Raw genomic sequence first — 11,585 nt, forward strand, 5'->3', positions numbered from 1 at the left:
ACACATCTACCTCAATGACCTCGTACCCCTGCACATCCACTCAGTACTGGTGCCCAGTGTGTTATCATTACTCATTGTGTATTTATTATTACCTGTGTTATCACGTGTTTAACTTCCTATTATTTCTCTATTTGATTTCTCTCTACATTGTTGAGAAGGGCCTGTAAGTGAGCATTTCACTGTTAGCCTACAGCTGTTGTTTATGAATCCTGTGATAAACAACATGTGATTTGTCTCTCTCTACAGCAGAGATCCAACAGAGTGGATGAGGGGGAAGAGAGTTCCTTCCCGCTATAGCTGAATGTGCATGGTGAATACTAATACAATCAGATCTCTCTCTCACACACACACACACGCAAACACACACACACACACACACATTCTCTATGAGCAATAGCTGTGGCATTTGCTATCTATCACAGCTAGTCACAACAACTGGATAGAGGCATCGGGGTACTTTGGCAACACACTCCTGTGCGCGTGTGTGTGTGTGTGTGTGTCAACAATACTCCTCCGCGCCAGCTGGAAACTGAAACTATTCAGGGTTTATAATCAAAGGCTGAGCAATCACTGTGCTTGTTTAAGGCTGAGCATGTGTCCAATGTCATTGATAGGAAATGCTATCACTATCAGATTGGCATTTACAGCGCTGTCGAAGGAATGTAAACTAAAGCAAAGCGGAAGAGTCCTGGGGCCTCAGCGATAGACAGCTGTGGTTGGTTACTGCTTTGTCTGAACCTTATGTACCCGTTTCATGTGGTAGATGCTAGATTTGGGGGGTGTGTGGTTTTAAAACATTGGAGTTTGTCACCTAAGGTAACCTTACAGTGTGCGATAGTTACTGAATGGTTACCCAATTTACTTTCACAGCTGATCCAACGGTTACCTACAGTTGAAGTCGGAAGTTTACATACACTTAGGTTGGAGACATTAAAACAACTCCACAAATGTCTAGTTTTTTATCGTTTTGGCAAGTCGGTTAGGACATCTACTTTGTGCATGACACAAGTCATTTTTCCAATAATTGTTTCAGACAGATTATTTTACTTATAATTCACTGTATCACAATTCCAGTGTGTCAGAAGTTTACATACACTAAGTTGATTGTGCCTTTAAACAGCTTGGAAAATTCCAGAAAATTATTTCATGGCATTAGAAGCTTCTGACATCATTTGAGCTAATTGACATCATTTGAGTCAATTGGAGGTGTACCTGTGGATGTATTTCAAGGCCTACCTTCAAACGCAGTGCCTCTTTGATTGACATCATGGGAAATTCAAAAGAAATCAGCCAAGACCTCCTCAAGTCTGGTTCATCCTTGGGAGCAATTTACAAACACATAAAGGTACCACATTCATCTGTACAAACAATAGTACGCAAGTATAAACACCATGGGACCACTTAGCCGTCATACTGCTCAGGAAGGAGACGCGTTCTGTCTTCTGGAGATGAACGCACTTTGGTGCAAAAAGTGCAAATCAATCCCAGAACAGCAAAGGACCTTGTGAAGATGCTGGAGGAAACGGGTACAAAAGTATCTATATCCGCAGTAAAACGAGTCTTATATCGACATAACCTGAAAGGCCGCTCAGCAAGGAAGGAGCCACTTCTCTAAAACCACCATAAAAAAGCCAGACTACGTTTTGCAACTGCATATGGGGACAAAGATCGTACTTTTTGGAGAAATGTCCTCTGGTCTGATGTTGTGGGGGTGCTTTGCTGCAGGAGGGACTGGTGCACTTCACAAAATAGATCGCAACATGAGGTAGGAAAATGATGTGGATATATTGAAGCAACCATCTCAAGACATCAGTCAAGAAGTTAAAGCTTGGTCGCAAATGGGTCTTCCAAATGGACAATGACCCCAAGAATACTTCCAAAGTTGTGGCAAAATGGCTTAAGGACAACAAAGTCAAGGTATTAGAGTGGCCATCACAAAGCCCTGACCTCAATCCTATAGAAAATTTGTGGGCAGAACTGAAAAAGCTTGTGCGAGCAAAGAGGCCTACAAACCTGACTCAGTTACACCAGCTCTGTCAGGAGGAATAGGCCAAAATTCACCCAACTTATTGTGGGAAGCTTGTGGAAGGCTACCCAAAACGTTTGACCCAAGTTAAACAATTTAAAGGCAATGCTACCAAATACTAATTGAGTGTATGTAAACTTCTGACCCACTGGGAATGTGATGAAGAAATAAAAGCTGAAATAAATCATTCTCTCTACTATTATTATGACATGTCACATTCTTAAGATAAAGTGGTGATCCTAACTGACCTAAGACAGGGAATTTTTATTAGGATTAAATGTCAGGAATTGTGATAAACTGACTTTAAATGTATTTGGTTAAGGTGTATGTAAACTTCCGACTTCAACTGTACATATGTTCGATCTTAATTTGACCAGTATTGTCGCAGCAAAATAATCCTACAGCAACAGGATTTTTACATTTAGTCCATCATTGTGATTGAAAAAGGCTACATGAAAAGTGCAATACTGTTAATGTAACCACGTGTTAGTGTCGGTTTTCAGTGAATTTATGTCGTGTATTTATGTCGTCTGCATTCAGGAAAATTTGCAGTATCAAAAAAGTGTTCAAATTAACATCCTACATCTGTATAAGGTATCCACTACAGAGTGAGTGTGTGTGTAGGTGCATACACTGTAGCAGTACTATCCTACCTATGCAATAGCAGAGCAGGACAGACAGCAGGACGGAGAGTCCCACGGCGCTGAGAGCAGTGCATCTCCAGGAGCAGTACTTGGAGGACTTCTTGAACTTGAAGGCAGAGCGGGAGAGGGTGTTTCTGGGTAGGGGCCGTGTGGGCGGCGAGTAGACGGAGCCCGTTGCCATGGTGTAACCTGGAGTAGCCGTGCTGAACAGAGGGGTCGTGCCGGTGCCTGTCTTGAAGAGGAAGTGCCTGGAGAAGAGGAGAGGAGAGAGAGAAATAAAGAGAGAGGGAGAAGGAGGGTGAGAATGGAGACTAGACAAAGTAGGAGATTGAATGGAACTACATCGGCTACTAACTTCTAGCCTGGTCCCAGATCTGTCTGTGCTATATAGCCAACTCCTATATAATGGTCATTATTTGGCAAATTCGCATAAACAGATCTGGGACCAGGTTCCAGTTTAAAACACAAACAAAGTAACAGCTACAGTAGCAAATGAAGTAGACAGTTAGTAGAAACTAACCACAAACAAACAAACACTTGAAGGCCTGTGAAGTCTAAAACAGGAAGCATATGAACACGGAACAGACAAAGCATTTCAAAAATGTTATGGAAAGACATACAAGGACTGCTGTTTTCTTTGTTTAATAAAACATCACCTTCCTGCAGTACAAGTAGGATTGCCTAAGAGACCAGGTAATTACCAAAGTCAGCTATTTCAATCAAATTAATTAGTCTGTGTGTGTTTCTACTAGAGACAGTGTGTGTGTGTGTGTGTGTGTCATTGCTCATTGATTGAACCAGGGACCGAGCCAGAGGACAGAGGGCTTCACTCTAGTTTCCAATCAGATCCTGGAGTGTGTGTGAGGGTGCTTTACTGTGTGTGTGTGTGTGTGTGTGTGTGTGAGAGAGAGAGAGAGAGAGAGGGAGAGACAGAGAGAGAGAGACAGAGAGAGAGAGACAGATGAGAGAGAGAGACAGATGAGAGAGAGAGAGAGAGAGAGAGAGAGAGAGAGAGAGAGAGAGAGAGAGAGAGAGAGAGAGAGGGTGGGTGGGTGGGTTTAAGTTGTAGATCCGCACCCCGAGGGATGTGTGCGTGTGAGTGCAATTTGAATGAGAGTATGTGCATACATGCATGTGTGTGGTGTGTGATTACGCACCCTCACACACACACACCACACATACATGCAGGTAAAGCTGTTTCTCTGATTGTGAAGTAGATCTCAGTACATGAAACATTGAGTAACAGAGAGAGAGAGAGAGAGAGAGAGAGAGAGAGAGAGAGAGAGAGAGAGAGAGAGAGAGAGAGAGAGAGAGAGAGAGAGAGAGAGAGAGAGAGAGAGAGAGAGAGAGAGAGAGAGAAGAGAGAGAGAAGAGAGAAGAGAGAGAGAGACTCCAGAGGCACAGTGAGCATCAGTACATTTTACTGAACACAACATTCTGTTGTTGAACTTCTTGTGTGGGGCTGTCAGAGAGAGAGAGAGAGAGATAAATATAAAATAATTATAGAGTGTCATTTCCCCAAATTTGAAATCCTTATTCAAGGTTTCAAAGACCTCTCTGATGAGAGTAGGCTATCCGTCCTGTTGGGGGAGGATGCAGAGAGCTGTGGGTTGGCAGCGCACTACATTGCTGCCTGCCATAAGATGAGGGTCAGTGTCTGACAGACCAATCAACCTGCAAATGTCAGTCAAATGTCCTCTACTGTATGCTTATTGTTATTGTTCAATGTATGGTTATTTGACCCTTGATTATTGTTGTCCCGTTGACAATTTTGATTATTATTACCTTAATATTATATATAGCCAAAGTAAGCTTGGGCAATATGTACATTGTTAAGTCATGCCAATAAAGCAAATTGAATTGAGAGAAAGGGACAGAGAGAGAGAGAGACAGAGAGAGAGAGAGAGAGACAGACACAGAGAGACAGAGACAGAGAGAGAAAGAGACAGAGAGAGAGAGAGAGAGAGAGAGACAGAGAGAGAGACAGAGAGACAGAGAGACAGATGAGAGAGAGACAGAGAAAGAGAGAGACAGGGAGAGAGAGAGACAGAGACAGAGAGACAGATGAGAGAGAGAGAGGGTGGGTTTAAGTTGTAGATCCGCACCCCGAGGGACAGGGATAAGTGTCAGAGTAGCAGAAAGAACGGATAAAACCAGGGAAGTGATTACTTAACACGTAAAAATCCCTCAGAGATGAGGTGTTCGTCTTTAATTTAGTTTGCTACTTCATTGAGGAAGTAGCTCTCCCTCACAACTAAACAACTAAAACCCAACAAAGTGCGGGCCAGAACTGACAAACCCATCCCTGTATGTTTTTCAAATGTAAGCTTCATCCCTCCCCCTTTTGTCACTCGCCAACCATGCCAAAGCCCAATTTGGATTAGCAAACAGACAGCCAAGGTAAGCAATGCTCCAAAACAGGACTGGTTTAATAGTGTCTTTTGTCTTTCTTTAGACAAGCACACGGACAAGAATGAACCATCATGGAGACATTTAACAACCATGGAGACATCAGACAATGGGACAAACAGAGCTGATTCTCGCTGTGATAACCAGCCAGACAACACTGAGCCTTCCATTCTGTTACATGGTAACATCTTGCTGCTGTGACACACTGGGTGAAGTCCGGGATAAGATTGAGGGAATCTATGTGAGAGAGTTGGTAGACCAAAGAAGGCAGGAGCTATACAAAGGCTTGCATCCCGATGGCATTACAATACGACCCCAAGGCATGCTTTCTACCCAGTGTCCTGTCTTACAGTGTGTTACCAATAATGGTTGTATTTAATATATATATATATTTGTTTACATGGGATTGGACATGTGCGTGATGCTAATCCCTCTGTGTGTGTTTGTATTCGGCTCAGTGTTGCCAGGGGTTACACGGCGGCTGGGGTTTGGCACCATGCGTAGAGGAGGACGACAAGCGGAGGGGATGGACACTCATAGAGACTGAGATGGAGGCACGTACCCATCCCCATAGGCACCTTCGTGGCACGCGGGAGGGAACACATCCATCTCTATCAGGTTGTCATGCCCGTTTTCCAGAACGGCTTGCTTTGCTAATTTTCTACATGAGGGAGATGGAGATACCAGAGACATAACACAATTAGAGACGTGTGTGTGTAGGGTGTGTGTGTGTGTGTGTGTGTAATCAAAGTGTATTATTATACAACACAATTAGAGAGAAGGGAAGACTTGAGGAGATCGTTTTGGCAGCCAGACACGTCGACACACACAGAGCGATGGGGACGTAGTCACCCGGTAGACCTGACTGGCAGACAGGTGTCACACAGACACACACACAGAGCGATGGGGACGTAGTCACCCGGTAGACCTGACTGGCAGCCAGGTGTCACGTCGACACACACAGAGCGATGGAGACATAGTCACCCGGTAGACCTGACTGGCAGACAGGTGTCACACAGACACACACAGAGCGATGGGGACGTAGTCACCTGGTAGACCTGACTGGCAGCCAGGTGTCACACGACACACACACAGAGCGATGGGGACGTAGTCACCCGGTAGACCTGACTGGCAGACAGGTGTCACACAGACACACACAGCATGCAGGGTTGGACTGGCAGCCAAACGTCGACACGAGCGATGGGGACGTGTCACCCGGGCACACGGCAGCCAGACACGTAAGGACACACACTCAGATTAGGTCCCAAAAGCACACACTCAGCCACCTGAGCATGCACACAGGCACACCTACACACACACACACCTACACACACACACACCTACACACACACACACCTACACACACACACACCTACACACACACACACCTACACACACACACCTACACACACACATTCAATATACAAACCGAAGCCCTCAATCCAGAGAAGTGACACATTCTAATTTCATTTCTATCTCTTTGTGTATTTTTCATTTTCACTTCTCTTCCACCTCCCCCCTCATTTCCACAGCGGAGGAGAGGAGGATAGATAAACGTGTGATGATGAAAAGAGACAGCGGTGGTGCGATCTGAGATGGAGGGCCTCGGAGGGAGGAGACTAGAGGAGAGGAGTCTTTTATTCCCTCCATAAAGCAGGCTGTTTATGGCGACGCTGGCAGAGCCAATGTGTTCAATTGAGTTGTGGATAACCCTGTTATATAACCCTGCTATAGGCTCTTACATCTCTCTCTCCTGCTCCCTCCCTCTCTCTCTCTCTCTCTCTCTCTCCCTCTCCTGCTCTCTCCCTCTCTCTCCTCTCTCTCTCTCCCTCTCCTCTCTCTCTCTCTCTCTCTCTCTCTCTCTCTCTCTCTCTCTCTCTCTCTCTCTCTCTCTCTCTGCTCTCTCCCTCTCTCTCTCCTCTCTCTCTCTCCCTCTCTCTCTCTCTCTCTCCTGTACTAGTGGTGAGAACAGCCAATAAAATATGCTATTTTGTTTGCTATTTCCAGATTGATGTAACACTTAATTATGGTGTCCTACCAGTATAAAATGTTTGTCTAAAACGGTATAGTCAGTGAAGCTCGTTCGTTTGGAAGTTGTTTTTCCTCACCCTAGTATTTTACATGATTTTAGCGTTCACACATTGTTTTAGCGTAATGTAAAGCATTTAGCTCTCCAGGGTGAGTGACTCTGTGTGTGTGTGTTTTTTATACATTTTTTTATATTTAACTAGGCAAGTCAGTTAAGAACAAATTCTTATTTTTAATGATGGCCTAGGAACAGTGGGTTAACTGCCTGTTCAGGGGCAGAACGACAGATTTGTACCTTGTCAGCTCGGGGATTTTAACTAGTCCAACGCTCTAACCACTAGGCTACCCTGCCGCCATATATATATATATATATATATATATATATATATATATATATATATATATATATGTATGTATGTATGTGTGTATATGTGTGTGTGTGTGTGTGTGTGTGTGTGTGTGTGTGTGTGTGTGTGTGTGTGTGTGTGTGTGTGTGTGTGTGTGTGTGTGTGTGTGTGTGTGTGTGTATTTACTACCCATTTGTCTTAGACTTGATTTATATTACCCATACATACACTACATTGGATATGCGATAGGCACTTCAGTATTATTTATGACCTTATCAAATTGCCAGGTGTCTGGATTGCATGGTTTATGTGCAACACATTCCAATGATATATTTCATATTTCATTTTGTGGAAAAGGGAGAGAGAGAGAGAGGTGGAGAGGTATTTAGAAAAAAAGTCATACATCAAATGGAAAATCTAATATGTTTGTTTAAAAAACAATGTAAGCGTTCTTATCAATTTCCCAATTAAAAAGACAATTCATTCGAAATTGAAAAGAAATGGTGATACTTTTTAATTGAATTTAGCTACCTTATCCAGTTCAAAAGGCTCCTTTCAACCAAGACATGATCTTTGTTCGCTCGTATCAGTGAAAAGATAGAGACGAAGTCTACATGGAAACGTGGCTCTGCATTTAAAACGTTTTGAAACTATAATTAAATATTCGGATTAAAAAAACCTGACAACGATAATAATATCTAGACAAAGTTCAATGACTTCTTCCATGAGTATTGAAATCAAACGGCAACAGAGGATAGATATAATTGCTCTATCCTTTAGATAGCATCTCTGTGCCCGATACCTACACTACGGGGCCAAAAGGGTTTCTCAGTGCTATGATAGTGGGCCAGCCATAACCAGTCTCCTTTGGCATAATGGACTTGTAGAGTGACTGCGAGAGCAAAGGCATGCATGTGGCGGGGGCCACCATTGTTAATTGACTGGAGGTGGCGTGACGCTGTGCAGCATTACTATGCTAATCCCCCCATATCTCCTTCCACATCTCCAGAGCTCTCCAACAACGGGTTGAGGAGAGAGACGCTAACATAAGCATGTGGCCATAGAGACAATAATATTAGCGTTAGCCTGTTGACATATATAAGCTATGTAAGTGTTAGCACAAGGCCATAGAGAATAAACAGTTTGTTAGTATTAGCATGAGGCCATAAATAAGCTATATTAGCATTGATTTCCTAAACACGCTAATGTTAGTGTTAGCATTGAATCCCCGAGCTGACAAGGTATAAATCTGCCGTTCTGACCCTGAACAAGGCAGTTAACCCACTGTTCCCCGGTAGGCCGTCATTGTAAATAAGAATTTCTCCTTAACTGACTTGCCTAGTTAAATAAAGGTTAAATAAAATAAAATATAGATGATATGTTAACATTAGCAGGAGGATAGAAAAGCAATATTAGCATTAGCATGAGGCTGTAGGGCGGACATGTTAGCATTAGCATGCGGGCATACTGTACAATAGCTAGAACTAGCCGGTTAGCGACGTCAACACATTCTATTGTTTTTTTCCCAGAGCATATACATTACATTGAAGGGAAGTTAATGCAACATGGCAGGCTCAGAGAAAAGACAAGAGGCTGAGCTACTTGGAGAAACGTAAAGGGGTGGGGGAATCATAGTTGTTGTGAAATCTAGGTGTTGAGTTGCATACCGGGCTAATGAAAGCTGATCCAGGGAAAGAGAGGAGAAAGGTATGGAGCGGAAAAGGAGTGTGTGTGTGTGTTTGTCCATGAGATGTGTGTGTATGCACGTGTCTCTGTGTGTCTATGATGTGTGTGTGTGTGAGACAGGCCTGGGAGGCTGTCTTCTGACACAACAGGTGAGAATGATAATGAGTCGCGGATTGAGTGATGAGGGATTATCACCTCGGAATGAGACCTTTCACACTCCTCCCTCTCTCATCCTCCAATCTCTAATCCAACCCCCTTGAGTACCCACACACCCCTGTTCTATCCCTTCATCTCTGCTCCATGCCGCGACTCTCTCTCTAATGTTATCTACGTATCCTTCATCTTCCTCTCCACCCCTCCTTGTCCTCCACTCATACCTCTGCCATGCTATACCCATCCATCTCTCATTCACAAAACAGCTCTCAAACACCTGGGCCTCACCCTACATCCATCCATCCATCCACTTTTTGACTAATTTAAAACTCAAAATCTCTCCACTCTCATTATGTCCCTCTCCAAAATCATCACTTCACATGTTCATTATCCTGACATAAGTACTATCAATCCACAAAAAAAGTACTATGCAATCCACAAAGAAATACAAAAATGTCAAATTAAAGCTAAAAGGTATTCATTTGATGACTACAGCCACAAAGCTGCAGGAGAGCACAGAGTCTGACACCATGGCTTGACTTCATTTTTAAAATTGTATATAACCAGGCAAGTCAGTTAGGAACAAATTATTATTTACAATGACAGCCTAGGAACAGTGTGTTAACTGCCTTGTTCAGGGGCAGAACAACAGCTTTTTACCTTGTCAACTTGGGGATTTGATCAAGCAACCTTTCGGTTACTGGCCCAAGTCTCTAACCACTAGGCTACCTACCACAGGTGAATGAAAGAAAGAAAGAAAAGTGAAGAACCCCCACCTCGTATCATCAGCTCCTTCCTATAGGTGTATGGCTCTATGCCAATGTCCAGAATTGGCATTCATGGGATGGTGATGCTATAGCTTATCGCTAAAAATGTTACCGGGGGCAAAATGTATTTAATCCCCCAGGCTGTAAGTATTTGTACAAACTATATTAGCGAGTCGACTCACTAACAGGACTGGAGAACATAGCCTTCCTTGTGTTTCTATAGATAGTCTGGGGCTGGTGAGGTCGGGGGCTGTGTGTGTGGGTTAGCTAAAGGCATACCACAGTTGGTGTGTGTTTAGTCTGAAGAGATTAACCTCAGTGTACATATGATATGGCGTCTGTCTGTCTCTTCTCTCTAGGAGCTATGAGTGTGTGTGTGCGTGTGTGTGTGCGCGTCTCTCTCCCTTTATGAGCTAAGGAGGAAGATGGTGTGAAGAATTCAAGTAAGAGATACTTTCAATAAATGAGTGACTTTAAGAAGCAGTTGATCAAGCCATTACAATGGTGTTGATCTAACCTTCTCATTTTCTCTACATGATAGTGGAATAATGTGTCTTTGATGAAAAGCTTGTCTCTCTGATATTCACTGAGTGTTTAAAGGAAATAACCCCTGGGCTGAAATCCAGCCAGTGAAGCCGAGATATATGTTATGTGAAGTTATGGATCATAATTATGATTTGTATGCATGTCTGTAACACGGTACAAATAATTTACAGTGACTTGTATTGCAGTATTATCATTATTAATGTCATTTTGTACAATTTCAAATAGAGGTAAAATATTCACATTGTTGATATTGCTGAATTAAAAACCTGTTGTTGATATACTGTCATAATGAAAGGTGTAGTAAAATACAGTATATTGTCACCAAAAAGAGCAGTTAATCACTGTTGGAGTTTATTGTCTTTCTGCAGGGGAAGTTTATAAAGCATTAGGTTTATGGCAAAGGCTTTAATTACAGTCTATTCTGGTAGGCTGATAACAAGGAGACATTTAAGACACACACACACGCACGCAAACACGCACGCACACACACACACACGCACGCACACACACACACACACAGACACACAGACACACATTTGTTTCCTAAATCAGGGTTGTCGATCACACCCTGCTTGGCCTTAATCTACTTGCTCTCAGAGGCTATGTTTAGAGTTGTTGAAGTTGTGGGGTTGGGATTCCCCAATGTGGAAATGTGTGACGTGTGTGTGTGTGTCGGGGTATATAAGAAGCAATCCTTTTGTTATTATTCACTGACCATGCTGAGAGGACCCTGTGTGTGTATAGAGAGTTATTCATCTGCAGACGTGAGAGAGAGAGAGAGAGAGGTCTTTGAATGCATCAAGCACCACCATGTTAAGTGGTCGGTGACGTACACAGGTTCTAAGACTCACTCTTAGAACCTCACAGAGAGAACTGAAGCTCTCCGTCACTGAGTGGGACTTAAACCAGACTCTATACAAGATCTCAATTGGAGGAGACAATAGATGAAGTAGCAAAGGTGATGGAACACTAGAACACT

The 11,585-nt window shown here is 43.2% G+C and overlaps 1 protein-coding gene across 1 annotated transcript in view; it reads right to left on the reverse strand.

Moving 5' to 3' along the window:
* LOC112231645 (teneurin-3-like) overlaps positions 1-11,585 on the reverse strand; it is a 408,088-nt gene that overhangs the window by 135,995 nt on the left and 260,508 nt on the right. The window contains 2 exon segments of the mRNA XM_042311766.1: positions 2,680-2,918; positions 5,642-5,740. Of these exon segments, the coding sequence (XP_042167700.1) occupies positions 2,680-2,918; positions 5,642-5,740 (338 nt within the window).

This window comes from Oncorhynchus tshawytscha, linkage group LG34, assembly GCF_018296145.1.
Source record: "Oncorhynchus tshawytscha isolate Ot180627B linkage group LG34, Otsh_v2.0, whole genome shotgun sequence".
In the NCBI taxonomy this organism is placed as follows: domain Eukaryota; kingdom Metazoa; phylum Chordata; class Actinopteri; order Salmoniformes; family Salmonidae; genus Oncorhynchus; species Oncorhynchus tshawytscha.